This window comes from Microcaecilia unicolor, chromosome 5 (assembly GCF_901765095.1).
Source record: "Microcaecilia unicolor chromosome 5, aMicUni1.1, whole genome shotgun sequence".
NCBI lineage: Eukaryota > Metazoa > Chordata > Amphibia > Gymnophiona > Siphonopidae > Microcaecilia > Microcaecilia unicolor.
In genome coordinates, this window is record NC_044035.1 from 132118379 (window position 1) to 132140492 (window position 22114).

Here is a 22114-nt window from a genome sequence, read left to right on the forward strand (position 1 = left end):
AGGAATATTGTCTGTATTTGTTATTTAGAAATTGTTTTTATTAGGTTTTGAGCCTGGGTTATTTCCAGCTCTCTTATTGTAATCCGCATTGAACCAAAATTGGTAATTGCGGAATAGAAGATCTGTTTAACATGACGCGCTAAGTACCATATGGCCCATAGGTATAAAATAGGATGCCCAGCCTTTAAGGAGGGATTCTATATGTAGGGACTAAAGTTGTATGCACAAATTTGGCAGTGCAGTCAAATTATGTGTTCAACTTAATTAACAAGCCAATTGGCACTGATAATTGGGCGATAACAAGCAATTGGCACTAATTAGAACGTGCACATGCAACTTTCTAAGCATATTCTGTAAAGTGGTGGATGTTAATTCTAAAGTGTAGATTTCAAAAAGGGCGTGGCTATAGGAGTGACATGGGTAGGCCGTGGGCATACCTAAAAATAACACATTATTATAAAATATATCCGATCTGTGCCTAAGTTGGATTTGGGCATTTACACCAGGTTCTAGTTGGTGTACATGTCCACACCTAAATTTTAGTCTCGGAGTCAGGTGTACACGTAGTCTATAAACTGTTTCTAACTCTAGATGAAGTTTATAGAATAACGCTAAGTTCATTTTTTTTCTGCACCATATATAGAATTCCCCCTTTAGTGTGCACTAATCTTTAGTAAAAGGATTGTTACTGGGATTTGAATCTGACTTCTTAGTTCTGAGCCTGCTGCTTTCACCTTAGTCTATTCCTCCAGTCCTGGTATGAGGTGTTGCATTGTAGCTGCTCATTAATTCAGAATTTTAGTAAAACTTTCATGGGTTGTGGACTACATGCAAGTTTACTACCAGCGAGGGAAACCTTTACAACATTCTTTCACAACTGGAGTCTTCAGTAATTAAAAAAAATAATAAATAACAACAAAATACCAAAGGTTTATGTTGTTGCATTTTGAAGTATCTTTTTTCCATGGGAGGCCACCTTTTACAAAATAAAGAGCCCTTTTATTAAGCTGTAGTAATCACTAACATGTGCTTACCACAAGTTAAAATGAACTACCGCAGGGTGTGCTCAGGTGTTCTGTGGTAGTTTTACATGTGCGTGAGCTACCCATGCATTAAAAAAATAAAATTTAGCTTTTAGCGCTGAGGGCATGTTTGGGGGTGGAAAGTGGGTGTGGCTATGCCAATTGGTTAGTAGATGGGTAGTGTTACATATTAAGGGCCAGATTCTATATATGGCAACTAAAGTTGCATGCACAAAGCTGCATGTGTATCCGATTTGTGTGTGCAACTTAATAAGCTAATTGGCACTGATTGGCTGCTAACAAGTAATTAGCACTAATTAGAATGTACGCACACAACTTATCATATTCTGTAAAGTAGTGCATGTAAATTCTGTGTGACAAAAGGGGTGTGCCCATGGGTTGTGGGCGTTCCTAAGAATTAAGCGCACTGTTACAGAATATGCCCAATCTGCGCCTAAATAAGATGAGGGCATTTACACCACATCTTATTTAGGCACCATATATAGAATTTAGCCCTAACTTATTAGTGCAGGATTAGTGTGCGAGTCCTTATGCGCCTACAAAATAGGTGTCAGTAAGTGCTCCCGAGCTAATGAGAGAATTAGCGCATGGCAATTATTGCAAAAAAGGAAAAAAATTGACCATTTACCAGCAGCCCTAAAATTGCCTTTAGTGCATGGGAAAGACCCAGATTGGGCCTAGTACAGTCCACTTTTTAGCACTACTTAGTAACAGGGCCCCTAAATTTGAATGTGAGTACATCAGCCTACCTTTCAAACAGTGCATTGCACCCAGTTCTAGAGCATGCCACAATTTTATGCCTCTAGGTCAGGGGTTCTCAACCCAGTCGTCAGGACACACCTACCCAGTCAAATTTTCAGGAAACACATAATGAATATGAATGAGATAGATATGTATACCCTACCTCTATGGTGTGCAAATGTATCTCATGTTCATTGTAGGTATCCTGAAAACCTGATTGGCTAGGTTTGTCCCTAGGCCTGGGTTGAAAACCCCTGCTCGAAGACTTGTAATATGAGAGCTGGCCTTTTGCACCCTATGCTGGTGTCAAAATCTTTTGGAATAAGGTTTGCAAATATAAAATAACTGATTTGGTGAACTGTATGGAGTTTTAGTTGTATATTTCTTTCAGCCATACATTATGAGCCAAGAGATGTTGTTCATCTGAACGAAAATGTAACACTGGCATTTTCTGTTACTTTTTCCCATCAGCTTGTCAAAATTAATTTGTCCAGCATTAATTTATACAGCATTATAAGAAACAGATTCATTTAAGCAGAAAGTAAAAACTAAATGAGCTCTTCTGACACTGTTCATTAAAGCTACAGTGGGAAACCAAACCAGAAAATAGTGCTGGACTGAACATCATTATAATGTGATAAAGTTTAATAGCATCTTATATCTGTTTTGTATCAAATTCAGATTAATGTGTTGTCTGAAAAGAAACTGATGTATAATGCATATTAAATCTGCCAATTACCAGTATCATAACAAGCCATTGCTAGTATTATTAATGCTCAGATTTTGTAATACCCCCCTTGAAATCAGCATCTTAATTACTGGTAGCCCTTATTGTATATTTTATTGCCTTGTGAGGCTACAGTACTGTGGATGTGTATTTATTTAAAGAAAAATGCTGGATCACGCTTAATCTGCATCATGGACCAACTGGAGCACAAGGGAGGAAACAAGAGAGTGACAGTGACTTGACAACTAAAAAGTCTGAATAAGAAGGCGGCAGAGGAAAAGTAGAAAAATTATATAATTGGAAGGCACTGTGGAGAGGGAAACAGTTTCTAGATCAGCAAAGATGTCATTTAACATGCATAAATTCATTCAATATAAAATACTCCATTAACTTCCTGTTTGCTCTGCCTGCCTGAAATTTTGCACTAAGGCTAGAAAAGCAAGTGAGAAGAAGAGACAGACTGCACATTTGCTCTTTGCTTTAAATGCTAATGATCACTCCAGAAAGACCAAGGGTCACAAAATGTCCATAAAAGAAAAGTAATGGTTTTGTTTCCTTACATGCTGGGGGTTTAGATACACAATGCATTAGTATATGATTAACCTTTCAAGCACAGGGTGAAAACAGAAATCCAAATGTACACTTCTATTTATATGATAAATTTTATTTATTCTTTTAATAATCACTAGTCCTTATGATGAAAAAAGTCTAAAGATCACATTCTAGTAAACTGGCTTTTTTTATGCAGCTTATAAGGCCTGCCTTAGAAGATGCTGAGGCATCGTGTGATTCTAGAGGAATTGATGTTGAGGGTAATTCTTTTCTCTATAACCCATCATCTTGCTGTGAATCTGATTTTTAAATATGATTATAAATGAGTTCCCTTCTAACATTTTTGAGATGGGCAATTTGGTAGATATTTGGGGCCAATAATCTAAATTCCGAGATAGACTGCTTCTTTTCAGAGAAACTTTCCACTAAGTTTCTCTTTGAAAATATGGGCTGGTGTTCATATGATGGATACAGAGTGATCATTGGCTTTGCACTGAAAGTATGTGTGGTGACTAAAAATGAAGCAGCTGTGCATACTTCCCCTCCCTGACTTATTGCTGCCTGTTTTTTTTTTTTTTAATGTGTGTGCAGGGAGGGAAATACACAATTCAAATTCAAACCAATTTTTCACCAATCACAAAGTTTTCCTTAATGCCAATAAACTGTCCAGTCATTAAGGGTCTAATTTAGTTAGCTTGAAAGCTTGCCTTCATGATAAAGGCAGCTATAAGTATGAGCTTCTAAATTTATAGCTTGCCTCTATTTGTCTAAAATTGATATAAGAATTTCTACACAATATTTGTCTTAATCTGTTATATGAGGAATATTTCCCAGGAATGTGGGAGGGGGAGGATGCCTTTACTTGCCAAACTGGCAAGGGAGAATCAGTAAATAGAGGACTCCATGAGTCCTGGGATGTTACAAGTCCTGGGAGCCAGTCAAAAGCCTATGCTCCTGTTAGCATAAGTGTCTCTACAGAGTGGCAATTGCCATCACTTTGCCACACCAAACTTAAGAGGTTCTGGCTGGAAGCAACTCCAAAATACTTCTGATCTTCCTTTCTGAATACTGAAAAACAGAAGAAACCAGTCTTTGCAAAAAAAAAAAAACAGAAAACAAAACAGCGAAGATGGCTCACAAAAACACAAAAATAAAAATGACTCAAAAATGAAAATAATAAAATTATCAAAATATGAAAATCACAAAATATGTATTTAAAAATATAAAGGTCCCAGAAATGAGTGTCAACAGCACCGTCGAGTATGATCCGGTGTCTCCATTAGTGCTCTGCACCTTCCTGTAAGCGTTTTTGTGTCCGTTGTGTTTGCAGAGCACTAATGGAGACACCGGATCATACTCGACGGTGCTGTTGACCCCGACAGAGGCCGAAGATATATGATTCTGCAATAACTGGATAGAATTTATAATCCACACACAGTGAGAAGACTCCTGACGCAGGCCTATACGGCTGAAACACAGCTGTGTCGAGTCCCTTTCTCCCTGCTATTTTTTGGCTAATAAAGTTGATTTTTAATTTTTATAATCAGAGTGTCGTCTATTTGATGTTTTTATATTTTTAAATACATATTTTGTGATTTTCATATTTTGATAATTTTATTATTTTCATTTTTATTTTTGTTTGTGTTTTTGTGAGTCATCTTCGCTGTTTTGCTTTCTCTTCCTTTCTGAAGCCATGATTGTGCCTGACTATGGTTACCATATGTTCTCCAGGTTTTTAATATTTAAGAAAATATCCTCTTTTTTATGTTCCTATGACCAACATACCTACCACTTAATGAGAGAAAACATCTCAGATTTCTCCATTACATTCACTAAGAAAAGCAAGACTACAAGTCCCTATATGCAATTGGATGAAACCAAGACTGGCTTAACACAGTTGAATGAATCTGGATCCAATTGGCAACCTTAAAAGAAAGACATTTCTGATCTCTCTCTTTCCTTGCTGGTTGAAGCTACCAAAAGAATTTTGTTCATGCAGCACATCGTTAAGCCTATGTTATGCAAGGGACTTTCACATGTAGCTCATAGGGGATGGGACAGGGTGGGGATGGGGACAGCCCACAAGGATGGAAACAAATTTTATCCCTGTCATTTTCTACTTTGAAGCCTGTTAATGAACTGGACTGTTATTTATGTTTGAGTGATGCAGACAACGATATTTTGATGTTTTGGAAAAACAAACATGCTGGCCACAAGTAGCAAAATTTGCATGGGGAATGCTGTGCATTCTACCAGCACATCTAAGAAGACATCTTCTATTGCAGGAAGGACTGTGGAAGACAAGAGGACAGTGCTTCATAGGGCATATTTCTCCCCTCTAGGGCATACAGAACGGGTTCTATTTTGTACCCCTGGACATTTTAACAGGGTGGATTAGCATTCCTTGGGGTAGTATAAATCAGCTATTGGGGTTGGAAGGGTAGAAGGTGGTGGTGAGGAGAGTTATTATAGCTGCTCGTTATTATTGTTTACTATTTGTAATTTATACACAATAGTTGCAAAGCATATATTCCTTTTTAATAAAAAGATTTAAATGTAAAATCATAATTGTTTGAGGCTTCTGCAAATGAGGACACGAGCCCATGGGGAAGGAGTGGGGAAAGTGAGAGAAGTTGCAAGGACGGAGACAGGGCCAAACTTTGTCCCCTTGTCATTCTCTAGTACCTCAGAAACCAGTCAAAGTTGTTGAGGGATTCTGCCCTTCTCATAAGTACATTTGGGCTCAGACTCAGTCAAACTCATATCCAGAAGTTTTTGAAAAGTAGATTATTGTCTACTGCTGAAATCTAATTCAGTCACTGTTTGATGTGTGTTTATTAAGAAAGTATTACCATACTGGGGCACACCAAAGGTCCATCAAGCCCAATGTCCTGTTTTCAGCAGTAGCCAATCCAAGTCACAAGTACCTGGCAAGATCCCAGAACAGTAAAACAGATTTTATGCTGCTTATCCTAGAAATAAGCAGTGGTTGTTCCCATATCCATCTTAATAATGTCTTATAGATTTTCTTTTACAAAATTATCCAAACCATTTTAAACCCTGCTAAAAGCCATTTACACATTTGCTATGATTAACTATTTCTTTAGCAAAGGTAGGATGAAACCTTTTTATTTTTTGTTGTCTCTTTTTTTTGTCTTCGCAAATATGGTAACCCTAAACCGGACATCATTTGATCCATAGGGTTCTGTAACTACAGAGCCCTGCATGGCTCAGAACTCCATAGTTACACAGCCCTGCAGGTCAAACAGTGGCTGCCCTTTGAAGAAGCAGCTGGGAGCCCCAGCAGCCTCAGGTTAGAGGTGCTGGGTCATCAGCCAAGGGAGAAAAGAGCTGGGAACAATGTGGACAGAAGCAGAGAGGGGAGACCAGAGGAAGGATGGGTCTTAAGGGCTTGGGGAGAGATCAAGGATGGAACTTGGAGACTGAGGGATGAACAGAAGGACCCATGGACTGCAATGTACAGATAAGAGGAGGACTGAGACTCAGAGACAGTAGAGAGTTGTAGGGACAGCAGAGACTGGAAGACAGAGGAAGGACTAGACTTGGAACTGGTGGGATGGGGAGAGCAAAGAGCAGGGATTTGGTAATTTGTGAAGAAAGCAGGGGCACAGGTTGGGTGGAAGACTGAGGACTTGGATATAGAGATGGAGGTAACAAAGCAAGGAATTTGGGCATGGGAGAAGAACTTGAAGACTGAGTGAACTGAAGACAGTAGAGACATGGCAATTGAATAGATATAAGTAGGGATGTGTTAGATGAGTTGGGTGTATAAATTAGAGTGAAATTGGTTGGAGGTATGAATGATAGTGAAATTATTGGAAGAGGGTCAAAGGGTGGGAAGGTGTTGATATGTGGCATTAAAGGCCCAGAGGATTGGGGAGAGAGGGTACTGTGGTGGGGTATGAGAGAAGAAAGGGATGTGTCTAAAAACAGATGAAAGGGTGGAAATCGGGCAGAGATGTGAAAGAGGGATAATAGGAGGCTGAAGAGTGGTAAGAAACAGAAGAATGTGCTTGAGATTGGAGAACAAATAACGGAAGAATTAGGGCTGGTGGGGGGGATGAAAGGCCCAGCAAGGGAAATAGAGACTAGAAATGGAGGACTAAGATAGGGAGTAGGTGAAAGATAAAAAAGGAGTGTGGGAGGCTGGGGTTAGAAGAGAGATAGGGGTATCAATGGGAGCTTACACTCTTAAGCTTGGCTGAAAATAGGGCACAAATTTAGGAGCCTAAATTTATAATCTCAACCTTTTTTTTTTATTATTATTGGGCCTGTAGTGATTAGTGCTGAGAAGGGAAAAGGGCGATAGAGAATAGGAATCACAGCAATGTGAGAATGAGTCTCAAAGGAAGGAAAACAGAGGGGGATGGGGAGAATCACCAGAGAAAGAAGAGGGAAGAGTGGGAAAAGAGGGGGATCCATGATTGGGAGGGAGGGACAAACCACTAACACTCCCATTGCTGATGCCAATTCTGTATCTCTCTATCTATCCCCCTTCAATCCTCTCACCTCCTCTAATCCCTGTGCTCCTTTTAATATTCCAAAGCCATTCTCATCCCCTTACACTTGCATTTTGATCCTCTCACTCACGCCTACAATACCTTTCGTGTCCTCTCATTCCTGCCACCCATCCCCTTAACTCACTTCACCTTGTCTTGTGGCCTAGTCCACTCACTCTTCCACTCTGCCATTCCCTCCTCTCTCTCTTCTGTCCATCCCCTAGTTACTGTTTTTTTCTCTATCTCCTCGCTCATCTGTCACAAGCTGGCTGCAGAAAGCCATCAGTAGATATATAATCTCAGGCAGTGTTTTTCTCCTCTACTGCCTGGGGCTGATGTCATGTTTTCTACTGTGCAGTTCAAAATGTCATACTCATGGCACAGAGAAAGGACACATCTTGAAACGCAGTGCTGTCACTGTGCTTAGAAGAAAGCAGGATCATGTTGGGTTAAGAGCACAAAGAGAGATACAGGCCAGCTGCAGCCAATCTTCCAGCTATGGTGTGCTGCAATCAGTGTTGTTTAAAGTACTAGGTCAAAATAACAAGTAAAAGTAAAGATAAAAATTTACTCAAGTAAAAAAGTGAGGGCCTAATATTGAGTAAAAAGTGCTGTGACTACAAAATGTGTGTTTATTAAATATGATATACAGCTAATGGCAGTTCTATCACAGCAGTGAACACAGTAAATTAACATATTTCCAATATATTTTAAAAAAGACCCCATAACAAATGATAAACAGCAAGTATCTAATCATGTTTTCCTTTTTCTACTGGGGGCCATTGCCCTTCCCTACCCTTCCATTCCACCTTGTAGCCATCATCAACTCCTCCCCCACAGTCTGGCATGATGGCATGTCCCCTCCCTTCCCAATCCAACAATCCTCCACCCAGAAGCCCACCAGCATTACAAATAAAACTTTTTTTTTTGTTTAACCTTAGCTGGAGAAGAGACTGACAGAGGTAAGGGGAAGCTGTAGCAAAGGCTCCCAACTCTTGAGCAGCAGGAAACAAGGCAGGGGAGAAGGGATCACCCATAGCTACCTGCCTGCTCAAAGGTATTTTTTTTTTTTTTTTTTGTCCAATGCGAAGCCACATTATTGAAGAACTGAAGATCAAGATAGGCAGTCTCCACTCTCCAGCAGTGTAAGGCCAGAGCTGCAGCAGTTGATGCAAACAACCTCAGGCAGGCTGCGAGGTCCCAGCAGTGAACAGGCAACCTCCGGCAGGTTATGGCTCCTTTTCTCTGCTGCGCCCCGCCTTCTCCGCATAGGTGGGGCACAGTAGAGAGAAGGCCCCATAGTCCATTGGAGGTTTGCTTGTCTTCACTGCTGCAACCTCATAGTCCACTAGAGGTTGTCTACGTTAACTGCTGTGGTTGACAGCTATGGAAGGGAAGGAAAGTGTTAAGGACTGCATGAGGGGAGGGAGAGTAATGCTATTGCTAGACATATGGAGGAATGGGAAAATGGCAAGAGAAAGACCCCTTCTGGAAACTGAAGGCAAATTTTAAGGACCCCATGGGGGTAAGTGGGAGGGAAGATGTCAGAGCCATGTGAAAAGGAAGAGTGGGGGGGGGGGGAAATTTAGTACTTCAGCCTTTTACTTGTAAGGAAACAACATATAATGAGGTAAAAGTTCTTAAAACTGGCTCAGATAATACTTCATTACGAGTAAAAGTGCACATGCTTGTCTTGTACTCAGTAACAAGTAAAAGTAATGAAATGTTTACTTAAGTATTATAATGTGTTCCTTTTACTTCGTTACTAAACAACACTCCTGCAGATATTATGTGGGGAATTTCTCAGAAAGGACAATGTTGTAATTCATTCCATACCATGGAATCACAACAGACCTGCCCATACTACACCATCATTTTATAACTACAGTCTTTGAATGGAGTAAAGCCATATAGTTCTTGTAAACAGCAATACTGCTTCTCTTGATTTCATGCACACCAAGAGGGTGTTGTAACAGATGAAGAATCTGATGGTTGTTTAATCTTAATTTCTAAGGTGTAAATTTAACACCTTTATTGTACATGTTTTCAGAATGTCATCGTTATATGCACTGTAAACATTCTATAATACTTTCAAGGCAACACTGAACTCATGATAAGTTTATTTTATAATATACGTGTATATTTCTTTCAAATCATGTATATGTCTCGAGATTACAATCTGTAAATGAACAATAGAAAATGAACTATTTCTTTAAAAAAAATTCTCAGTCAAAACTAATTAAATCTAAAATACATATTGTATTGCTCTATTATTCCAGAGACAGTGAGATTTATAAAAACAAAATCAACATTAATCCAATAACTCACAACAGGAAAAGACAAAGCAAAGGTGGATTTTTTAAAAGGATGTATTAGTGTTTTTTTGGTGAGACTTAATCAGAGATCAATTTATATCACGTTTCTAGCAACTTTTACAAAAGAAAATGGTGTTTTTACATTTCATTTTTGTGATTACCAAAACATAATTTTGGCTCTGCTGCTGCTGCAGTTGTTATTTTCTTGCTTCCTTCCCTCCCTCCTCTGGGCCTAATCTGCCAATTCAGTCACCTTCTCTCTCTCCCCAGCCCCAGCAGTAGCCAATAATTTTGAATTGTTTCATCAGATCCTAGTAACTTCACAATTTTTTCTTGATTAAACTCTGGACTTTGTAATTAAACTCTGGAATTTGTTGCCAGAGAATGTAGTAAAGGCGGTTAGCTTAGCGGAGTTTTAAAAAGGTCTGGACGGCTTCCTAAAGGAAAAGTCCATAGACCATTATTAAATGGACTTGGGGATAATCCACTATTTCTGGGATAAGCAGTATAAAATGTTTTGTACTTTTTTGGGATCTTGCCAGGTATTTGTGACCTGGCCACTGTTGGAAACAGGATGCTGGGTTTGATGGACCTTTGGTCTTTCCCAGTATGGCAATACTTATGTACTTAAATTGTGGTACAAGCAACTTGTTTAATATGAATCGAGGATATGGAAAAACAAAGAAATTATTAAATGGAAATAACTTGATGTAAACCCAAAAAAAGAGGTTAAACTGACATTCCAAAATAGGTACAATAGATTCTATGTAGTCTTTCTACATGTGGATCCAGCTAGAAGTGGAACGCTTGTGCTTTGTTGAAGAAATTACAATGATGTGAAGGGCAGGGCAGCTGCCTAGGACACAAAGCCGCAGGGGGACACTGCCAATAGCATCTGAGTCCATACACAGCAGTGCATGCATGCTTTCTTTCTTTTTTCTCATGGGCCACTCTGGTCCAATCTGTGTTTCCATCCTGTCCCCCTTCCAGAGTGCCCTAGATAGGCTAATCCAGACCCACTATTCCCCCCCCCCCCTCCTCCTCTGAGAAGACTGTTCATGCAGGATACTCTAGCCCTATCATTGCCTCCACCAGAAGAGAGGTGTACTGCAATTGCCAATCCAGACCCCCCCCCCCCCCCCAAAACCAGGAAAAATATTGCGTAGTGTGAGTTGGCCTGGTCTCACGCCTCAGGAGATATATGCCAGAAAATCAGCAGGTAGGTTTTGGATATGAGGATGACTGTCTCTGCCCTGCACTACTGGCATGGTTAATGAGGAGGAGGAGGGTTTCTGGAGACAGTAAAAATAGCTTTTCCTTCTCAGATTGGAGGGGGGGGGGGGAAATAGTAACCCTCCAGAAAAATGAGTGGGAGTTCAAGCGCTCCCTTCCCATGAATTGGTGTAGTCAAACACATGTTGCCGAGAGACAAAGTTGGGCCCAGGCCCCGCTCCCACTGCTCCCCTCTCGCAGCAGAGAACGAGAGAGAGTGCTCTGCCAGCTATAGGTCCTTCTTCTTGCTGTGTCCCACCTCCCGTGAAGTAACTTCCTGTTTCTGCATAGGTAGGATGCAACAGGAAGAAGGACCTGTGGCTGGCAGAACAGTCTCTTTTAATCACCAGAGTCGAGCCCCTCCTTGGAGGCTGGGCCCGGGGAATCTTGCCCCTCTGGTCAACATCTTTTTCTTTGGAACAGCTCTATTACTATGCTCCCCTCCCCATTTCCCTGGTTACTGTTGCAGTGTGCGGTAAAAAATTGGTATTGCCAGGGTCCCTGTGGCCCACCTTGTTCCAATGCCTAGGGTAGGAATGCATGAATTGGAGTGGCTTAGAGAGGGGGTAGAATTTTTTTTTTTTTTTTGGTAGTTCAAACTCTTTATTGGTCTATTTAAAGAGGATGAATCTTTTTAACCCCAAGGCATTGAGGCCTCAATGATCATTAGAGCAGTGATTTCTAAACTTTTTACTATGGCTCAACCCCTAAAATATTTTTTTATATACTGAGGAACTTCTGAAGAGAGTTTGAGGAACCCTATTGGGCTCATTTTCGAAAGAGAAGGACGCCCATCTTTCGACATAAATTGGAAGATGGGCATCCGTCTCACAGGGTCATCCAAATCGGTATAATCGAAAGCCAATTTTGGACGTCCCCAACTGCTTTCCGTCGCAGGGACAGCCAAAGTTCAAGGGGGCATATCAGAGGCGTAGCGAAGGCAGGACTTGGGCGTGCCTAACACTAGGACGTCTTCGACCCATAATCGAAAGAAACAAGGACGTCCCTGACGAACACTTGGATGACTACCTGGTCGTGTTTTTCTTACGACCAAGGCACAAAAAGGTGCCCGAAATGACCAGATGACCACCGGAGAGAATCGGGGATGACCTCCCCTTACTCCCTCAGTGATCACTAACCCCCTCCCACCCTCAAACAATATCTTTAAAAATATTGATTGCCAGTCTCAGATGTCATACTCAGCTCCATCACAGCAGTATGCAGGTCCCTGGAGCAGTTTTAGTGGGTGCAGTGCACTTCAGGCAGGCGGACCCAGGCCCATCCCCCCATACTTGTTACATTTGTGGAGGAAACAGCAAGCCCTCCAAAACCCACCACACCCACATCTAGGTGCCCCCCTTCACCCATAAGGGCTATGGTAGTGGTGTACAGTTGGGGGTAGTGGGTTTTAGGGGGGGTTTGGGGGCTCAGCACACAAGGTAAGGGAGCTATGTACCTGGGAGCAATTTATGAAGTCCACTGCAGTGACCCTTGGGTGCCCGGTTGGTGTCCTGGCCTGTCAGGGGGACCAGTGCAGTACAAATGCTGGCACCTCCCATGACCAAATGGCTTGCATTTGGTCATTTCTGAGACGGACATCCTTGGTTTCCATTATCGCCAAAAATCAGAAACGACCAAGTCTAGGGACAACCATCTCTAAGGAAGACCAAATTTCAGGATTTGGATGTCCCTGACCGTATTATCGAAAAGAAAGATGGACGTCCATCTTGTTTTGAAAATACGGGTTTCCCCGCCCCTGGACGGGGATGTTCTGCGAGGACTTCCAAATCAAAACAAGGACGCCCCTTTCAATTATGCCCCTCTATAGGTCCCAGGAACCCAGTTTGGGAATCACTGCATTACAGGATCATAATGGGGGATGGCTCAGGACATAGCACCACCAGAGGAAATAAAAGGGGGATAGAGACCCTGCAGAGTCAGCACTAATGGAAGCTTAAGAAGCATAGTAAGGAGATCTCGCTGGGGACTAAGAGATGTGTAATTCCTCTCTTTAAGCGCCACAGTCTATGATATCGCCTTTCCAATACCACCATACATGCACTTCATCAGTTGCACTGGAATCTGGTCTAGTCCAGTGGCTTTGTTGCTTTTCAATGCTTTTATTGCCAAATCAACTTCTTCCTCTGATTTCCTCTTGTTTTAAAAGGGTATCCAAATGAAAAGTTCAAAAAAGTGCTTATTTGAAGACATATCAACATAGGTGCATATGTGCTTTTATAAAACAGGCACCCAGAACCACACAAATCCTCAAGCATAAATTTACCCCTACACTGAAGGTGCACTATGCATGTAGATATTTTATAAAATATACAGACATATCACAACTCTGCTCCCTGCTTTGCACAAACTACATCCTGAGGAAGTCCTATGCACAGGTCACATAAAGTATGTGCACTCTTTCCGTGTGTTTATTTTTTATGCATGTAATACCCCTGTGTAATGTTGTGTGTGTAGTATGCATTACATGTGGATCAGTTTATCCCCATAATACCAGTGCATTTACCTTTAAAACCTATACTGCTCAAATGGGGATGATAAAGGTAAAAATAAGTTTGCCTTTAGCAAAAATGAAAATTTTCTTAGTTCTGCATTTACTTTATTAGCTTCTCTCTGAAGAGTCATTCCACAATTTCTAATACTGCTTCTCAAAGTGTGCTTGTATTCTCTGTCAGTATTAAAATTTTTTGCCCTCAAAGGACTCAAGGTTGAAAGCTGTGTCCAGGAATCTCTTGAGCTCTAGAAGATGGGTATTCTTGTTGCCTGTGGCAGGGGCAGCAGCTGGGTCACGACCAACATACCTAAAGAAATACAGAAGACGAGAAACATAGTAGTAAAGGAGAGCCCAGACACTGTGCCTTTCATTTGCTGGCACCTTGGCTTGTAATGTGAATGAACTGTCATTTGGACCTCTCTGATATTTTGGGGTCCTTTTCCAAAAAGAGATGCAAAGGCCACGAATAACCATGGATTTTTGCCATGAGAGGCCTCATAAAGAGCCTCATAAAGGGTCTCTGCGATGAGCAGCCACAATTAGATAACTATAAATATACACTTCACTAAATTCACAAATCACCCAAAGAAGAGTGAAGTAAAAAAAAAACTATAAATATTCACTAAAATCATGTTCAGTATCCTCCACCAGCAAGAAATAATTATTAATATCTCTCTACCAGGAAGGGGAAAGCCTCAGAAATGTGCAAGTTAATATTTTACAAAACCCTGTTTTCATCAATCAGTGGCTGAAAAAACCTTCCATTCTTTACATAAATGTATCCAATTTTGTTTCTTTTTCTTATTAACATCCAGCTACTTAGCTTAAACAAATGCAGAGGGCACCCCTGGCCTTGAAAGCATCAGGATTTATGAAACTGCTCTATTCAGGCATTGCAGTTTAGTAAACCTTGCAAAGTTTTCTCCATGGTGACAATTTTTCCAGCACTGGTTTCCTGTAACTTTGTCAATGGAGTACAAAGTGCTTTAAGCATCCAGTCAGATACATTGTAAAGCTTATTAATGACATCATGCTAAGATTTCCAAATTCATTCTCTTTCACACTTCCCAACAATAACAAATCACTGCAAGTGACCTACCAAATGGGTCGAGCATATTTCAAAACGGTGAGGAAGCGAGGCTTGACATACTCGTAGTAGCCCATGTTCTTATGTTCTTCCTGACACCATACCAGGTCTGCATTGGGGTATTTCTCAACTTCTGTCTTTACTAGGTCAAAAGGAAATGGGGCGATCTGGAAAACATAATTATTAATGAGCCTTGTCTCAGTCATCTTTCGACTCTCTGAGGACAATTTATAAAGCAGTGTATCATTAATCCCCCAGTGTTCTTCTACAATGTACATACTTGCAGCCATAATGAAGGAAAATGTTCCCAGAGGCACATTTGGGTCAGAGAAGGAAAAGAATCTTCGTAGACTGTATTCTCAACTCTATGCATTACTTTTCCAGCAAAAATATAGCCACTAAAATTGTGCTTACTCTGTCACTGGCAATTTGCAGAGTTAAGTAGGCATGTAGCTTCCCTTTGAAAACTGGAACAAAGTTTGTGGGTAAAAACTACACACAGTCTTTATCCCGATGCAGAGAATTTAAGAATTACTGCCTCCAATGTGTATCTTTCCTCTCTGTGTATGGCACAACTTAGTTTCCTCAGGCTAAGCTAGACAGATATGTCCATCAAAAAACTATAGTAAGAAAAGTCATATTGGCCCATCCAGTCTTTCCAGTTTTTCCCAATCACACAGCAAGGTTAGATCTCAGCCACTCACCACTTACAGAATATCACCCCTTATCCAAGTCAGTTTTTCTTTGCTTCCTGACTGATTCTCCACTGTCCTGGACACATAACCATATAACATCCTATGCTTAACCCAACACCTAGCTGTCCTATCACTTAGCTTTATTAATAACCTAGACAACTACCCAAACAAGTGAGGCTACTTCATTGTTTATCAAATTGCATTTACCACATATCTGAACCTTTTATCATTCAAAGCAGTTTAGAATCAAAACTAAAACTGTAACAATCCAATTAAAAAAATCATAAAATCAGGTGCAGGCAAACTGTACATAAATTTACACCCTAATAGGTCAATATTCAGCCACTGCAGTCAATTTTTTTTAATGCCAGTTGCAGCAGTCAAAAATATCCAGATCTTCAGCACTACTGTTTGGATAATAACTGCAGCTGAATATCTAGGTAAGGTGGTCAACATTGGAACTTATTCAAATAGTGGCAATATTCAGTCAGCTCTCTGGATAAGTTACCTGAGTAACCTTGGACAGCCTTCTATCACCCTAAGTTACCTAGAAAACTCATCTGGATAGCAGACTGAATATTGCCACTCTCCAAATAAGTTACAGCTCCACCCATGCTCAACCCTGTCAATAACCACATCTGAGAGGTGGTCTGTCCAGTAGTCTATCTGGACAGCAGGTGCTGACCCATGAATTTACAAACTAAAATCAAAGAATCACCATCTCCACCCTTCATCTATACTGTCACAGAATATGACAGTAGATAAGAACCATTAGGACCATCTAATCTGTTCAACTTCTCTCCTTGTGGATTGTCACAGACCCCCAACTAATCTTTGCCTCTCCCCTTATTTATTCATTGTTAAACTGACATGCATATCTGTGCTTTTTAAAAATTCCTTTATCCTTTTGGTCTCCACTAGAAATATATTAGATCTCCACACCACTAGAATATAAAAATGATTCCTAGATGAACAGCCTCTATTTCCACTATAAGTATTACCTGTTCCACACGAGCAATAGCTACTTGGTTCACCAAGTCTTGATTATGCCTTTCTTTCACAAGATCATAGTACACTTTCCCAGTACAAAATATCACCCGCTTCACGTTCTGAGCATTATCAGCTGCAGGTCCTCCTTCAGGAATCAGACGTTGGAAATGCGTACCTTGCAATTAAAAATAAATAACCCTTTTTTAAGTCACAAGCATAATAGTAAGGGAGGCATACACAGGGGCAGAGCATGAGCGCATCCCTGCCACATTTAAGTGCCCGCACATGAAAGCTCTAAGGCTGGTGTACATGTAGGTGCTTACATGTTAGGCACGCTGATATCAGTTTACACTAGTATTTTATAATGGAATCTAGGTGCCTAGGCTCTGTTGCAGAATAATACACTGCTATCATGTGTCCTCAGGGCACTTAAATGGAGCTGCCCATTTCTAGGGTCAGATAAATTTTACTCAAAGCCAACTTCACTCACCAGGTTTTATTTCCTCAAAGGTGGATTTGGCTTCTGGATGTCGTAATAATGACTTTGGTGTAAAGATAATAAGCTGAAAATGGATAAAGAAGACCAGTTACAAACAACATTTATTTATTTATTAGGATTTATTTACCGCCTTTTTGAAGGAATTCACTCAAGGCAGTGTACAATAAGAATAAATCAAACATGAGCAATAGACAATTACAGCAGTAAAAACATTCAAATAACAATACAAAGTATGGCATAGTATACTACTTACAATGCCAACACAATATGTAATATAACATTTTAATTGACAGTGTAGGGTATAAGCAAAGATGGAACATATAGATAGGTAAAAGAGTAAGAAAAGAAGGTGACTAATTTAAAGAAAGATGCACATGAGGTAAGAGAAATGGTTAAATATTATCTCAGCTAGGGTAGGAGTGGATAAACATGTCCCTTTGCAGTATGTGCAGCCTGTGTCACTCCTTGTGTGTGTGACTGAGACTAACAAGTTAGTTACTTCTTCCATTAAAGACCTGGTTGAAAAGCCAAGCTTTCAACTGCTTCCTGAAGTAGAGATAGTCTTGTGTTAAGCTGAACCTTTCAGGGAGTGCATTCCAGAGTGTGGGGGCTACTCCGGAGAAGGCTATGAACACATCTGTTTATGGTTTATTCCCTTTACTGACAAATTGAACAGCACAAAATGATACACACTTTGAAACAGGTTCACAGAGGTCAATAGTTTCACTGATTTATTACCAATAACACATGTTAATGTGTTACCATGAGTGTTAAGCACCGTATTTGGCATTTAGTACATTTTGACATTTTAATTTTGCTTAATAAACAAGCATCTGAGTCTCCGAATATATCTGTATTAGTCTTAAAACTAAATTAAGACATTGGATTCATGATTTCATATGGCTGTCTATAATACCTTCTACTCTCATCATAACAAAGTGTTAACGTTATCATCCCATTCATAAGATTCTCAGTGTGTGCCTTATAGGTATGGAGGCTAAGGGTTTTTTTTTCCTATATTAAAATTGTTGCTTGTAGGAGTAAAAACTAGGATTTGTCTTTCAATATAATCACTGCTATAATGGGTATCAGTTATTTGATCTTGCTTTAGAACTCTTAGAAATGATATTCTATAAATTCTTAAATTTTGTGTTGGGACAGAGGTGTGGCTTAACCTAGCATCCTGAGCCTCAGATATTTTGTTATTTCAATTGCCAGTTAAGTCCCAGAATTAGAAGTTAAGCAGTGCATAAAGATTTAGGGCCCAATATTCAGACTGCGGGAGTTAGCCTGGCTAACTCTCGCAGTCAAAGCAATGCTCAGATATTCAATGCCGGGCCATTTCTGATTCAAACTTAACTGGCCAAGCTGATCTTCAGAACTGGCCGGTTAAGTTTGAACCAGCCAAAGATAGGCCTTGTATTCACGCGGCCAAATATGGCCACCAAACTTGTGCTGAAAATTGATGGCCAGCCAGATATATTGTGCAATAGAACCAGCTAATCATGAATTTTCAGCAGGTCATGGCCGGCCATGTCCTGCTGAAAATTTGCGAATAGATGGTTATGGTGCATTTAACCGGCCAGGTGCCGACCATGGCTGGTTAAATGCTTTTGAATATTACGGAGGTGAAATTGCACGCGTAATTTTGAGCGTCATCTACAGAATCCGGGGTGGGGGGGGGGGAGGGTGTTGTCTAAATACTGATTTTGAAGTTCATATGTCTTAAGGGGAGGGAACTGGAGAACAGATCACATTACAGGACTCCAACTTAATTTATCCACTAAGGATCCATTCAGTCCTAACTATGTCACTGACTGATATTACAACTTAATCATTACTACCATTTACATGCCTACTCCCTGAATCTCCCTTAAGCATTTTCAAAAACTACACCAAGATCAAAATTGCTGCTTGGTGTTTCTAAGCTTTTTATAACAATGGAATTGAAATCTGCTGTTCTGCATAATGCTCTGGTTTACTAATTCAGTTATTGCTGTAATCTTTTCTGGAGGTGCAAAGGGAAATGATTAAGGCAGTGTGTGATGTGGCTCAAAGATGGGAGACCATGAATTATTCCTAACGAATGATATTTCCAATTACTGGTATCATATGAGTGTATCTAGGAGAACCAGCAAGAGACCAAGAAATCAGAGGCTGGATGTTGATGATAAAAGTTTCCACAGCCCCTGTAGCTTGTTTACCTTTATGGACTCAACTTTGTTACCACAGTAAAGGTTTGCACTGATATGGTGTCACCCCGAAGCTGGGAATCTGACAGCTAGTTTTAGTTTATAGGAGCTGAAATAAGCTGAGATTTTCACCTTTATTACTGTAAACTGCTGTTTACTGAACATGAACTGTCACACAACTTTATTCCACAAAGCCAGAGATTCAACTTGAACTATTGAGTCTTAGAATTGAAAATCCGGGTTTTAGAGCAAGAGATTACCAGTTTCATTCTATGTTTTTTGTCTCAAATGCTTATATTTCAGTCAAGCTAATTATTTATAGGCATGAATCCCAGTTCCATGTGAGTCTGTAGACACAGTCATTGCGGCTTAACATCTCTTGTACCATAGAATCATGGGAAACAGCTCTTCGACCATTGACTGCTGGTTTCTTCAAGTGCCAACACTACTCCAGATCTCTTGAAATGCAAGGTTTCCGGTTCTCATATTGACTCTTGCAAGATTAAAGTTCAAATAATCATGTATTGTATTTTAGTTATTTGGACTAAACAGAAGCTTGTGAAAGACTCCAATGCAATTCACTGGAACGGGGGGGGGGGGGGGGGGGGAAATAGTAACCATTCATACAAGACAGCAAAAAAGATAGCACCAAGCTTGGTCACATCTCATCTAAGACACTGCATGACCTGAGCCTACAATACGTTAAGGTACTATTAAAGCCCTTATGTATAGCGCAGGTACTTACCTGTAGCAGGTGTTGTCCGAGGACAGCAGGCTTTACATTCTCACAAGTGGGTAACGCAGACCTGCATTGCCCAGTTCAGAATTTACCAAAGTATGAGAGCTTTGTAGAGCGTGAGACACGCTCCACCACACATGCACGAGTGCCTCCTGCTCGCCATGAGAAAGCGGTCTCCTCAGTTTAATATTTCAGCAACAAATAAAGTAAAAAAACTACAAAGGAGATAACTTCAAGGAAAGGTGGGAGGGAATGTGAGAATATAAAGACTGCTATCCTCAGAGAACACCTGCTAAAGGTAAGTACCCGCGCTTCCTCCGAGGACAAGCAAGCTTATAATTCTCACAAGTGGGGAATCCCTAGCATCTAGGCTCACCAAAAACAACAAACATAGGTCAACTGGAAACACAGATAAACTGAACACAGATTAACCTGAAACTATATATAATTTGAATGAGAGTGCAGCGTGGAACACAATAAAACAGACATAGTAGTGGAGTTGCATTCTAGACCCCAAACAGATTCTGCAACACTGTCTGCCTGAACCAACTGTTGAGTCGGGTATCCTGCTCAAGGCATAGTATGATGTGAATGTGTGGACTGAAGACCAGATCGCAGCCTTGCAAATTTCTTCAGTGGAGGCTGACCTCAAGTGGGCTACAGAAGTAGCCATGGTTCTGACATGACCCTCCAGGACCAGCCCAGCCTGGGCATAAGTGAAGGAAATGCAATCTGCTAGCCAATTAGAAATGGTGCATTTCCCGATGACGACCCCCATTCTGTTGGGATCAAAAGAAACAAAAAGCTAGGCGGACTCTCTGTGGGGCCTTGTCCGCTCCATGTAGTAGGACAATGCTCTCTTGCAATCCAAGGTGTGCAAGCTGTTTCACCAGGATGGGCATGAGGTAGGAGAAAGAATGTTGGCAAGACAAACGACTGGTTCAGGTGGAACTCTGACACCACTTTCAGAAGGAACTTAGGGTGTGTGCGGAGGACTACTCTGTTGAGATGAAACTTAGTATAAGGTGCATCCACTAGTACGAAATTCACTGACCCTACGAGCTGAAGTAACAGCTACCAAGAAAATAACCTTCCAGGCCAAGTACGTCAAATGTCAGGAATTCAGTGGCTCAAAAGACGCTTTCATCAGCTGGGTGAGAACAACATTGAGATCCCATGACACTGGTGGAGGTTTAACAGAGGGCTTTGACAAAAGCATGAAGCGAACAACTAGAGGCTGTCCAGAAATGAGCTTACCTTCTACAGACTCTGATAAATGTAGAAGGTATTCAAGCAGAGTCTGTGCAGGGTAAGCAAGAGGATCTAGGGCCTTGCTCACAACAGACGGCAAACCTCTTCCATTTAAAAGAATAGCACCTCTTAGTGGAGTCTTTCCTGGAAGCCAGCAAGACCCAGGAAACCCAAGGAAGTGAATTCTAGGATCTCAACACCCAAGCTGTGAGAGCCAGAGACTGGAAGCTGGGATGCAGAAGCGACCCCTCATTCTGTATGATGAGGGTCAGAAAATACTCCAATCTTCACAGATCTTCGGAGGATAACTCCAGAAGAAGAGGGAACCTTATCTGCCATGGCCAGTATGGTGCGATCAGAATCATGGTTCCGTGGTCTTGCTTGAGTTTCAACAAAGTCTTCCCCGCTAGAGGTATGGGAGGATACGAATACAGAAGACCATGTCATGGGACTGAAGCATGGAACAGAACTGAAGGACCTTGTGGTTGATCTGAGTGGCGAAAAGATCCACCGAGGGGTTGCCCCACACTTGGAAGATCTTGCGGGCTATGCCCATATTGAGAGACCACTTGTGAGGTTGCATTATCCTGCTCAGTCAGCCAGGGCATTGTTTTTGCCCGCCAGATAAGTGGCTCAAAGGAACATGCCATGTTGGCGAGCCCAGTGCCACATCTGGACAGCCTCCTGACACAGAGGGCATGATCCGGTGCCCACCTGTAGGTTTGTGTAATACATTGAAATCTGATTGTCTGTTTGGATGAGAACAATTTGGTGAGATAGCCGATCTCTGAAAGCCTTAAGAGTGTTCCAGATCACACAGAGCTCCAGGAGATTGATCTGAAGATTCGTTTCCTAGGAGGACCGAGCTCCTTGAGTGTGAAGCCCATCTACATGAACTCCCCATCCCAGGAGAGATGCATCTGTCGTCAGCACTTTTTGTGGCTGAGGAATTTGGAATGGAAGTCCCAGAGTCAAACTG

General features: G+C 41.0%; 1 protein-coding gene across 1 annotated transcript in view; it reads right to left on the reverse strand.

The window, feature by feature from the left end:
• Positions 1 to 13425: 13425 nt before the first annotated feature.
• The window catches only part of OGDHL (oxoglutarate dehydrogenase like), a 260916-nt gene continuing 252227 nt past the window's right edge, over positions 13426 to 22114 (reverse strand). Inside the window, exons 20-23 of the mRNA XM_030203286.1 lie at positions 16945 to 17017; positions 16466 to 16629; positions 14782 to 14936; positions 13426 to 13989 (exon numbers count right to left, since the gene is read on the reverse strand). Of these exons, the coding sequence (XP_030059146.1) occupies positions 13866 to 13989; positions 14782 to 14936; positions 16466 to 16629; positions 16945 to 17017 (516 nt within the window). The 3' untranslated portion in view covers positions 13426 to 13865. The remainder of the gene's footprint in view (positions 13990 to 14781; positions 14937 to 16465; positions 16630 to 16944; positions 17018 to 22114) is intronic.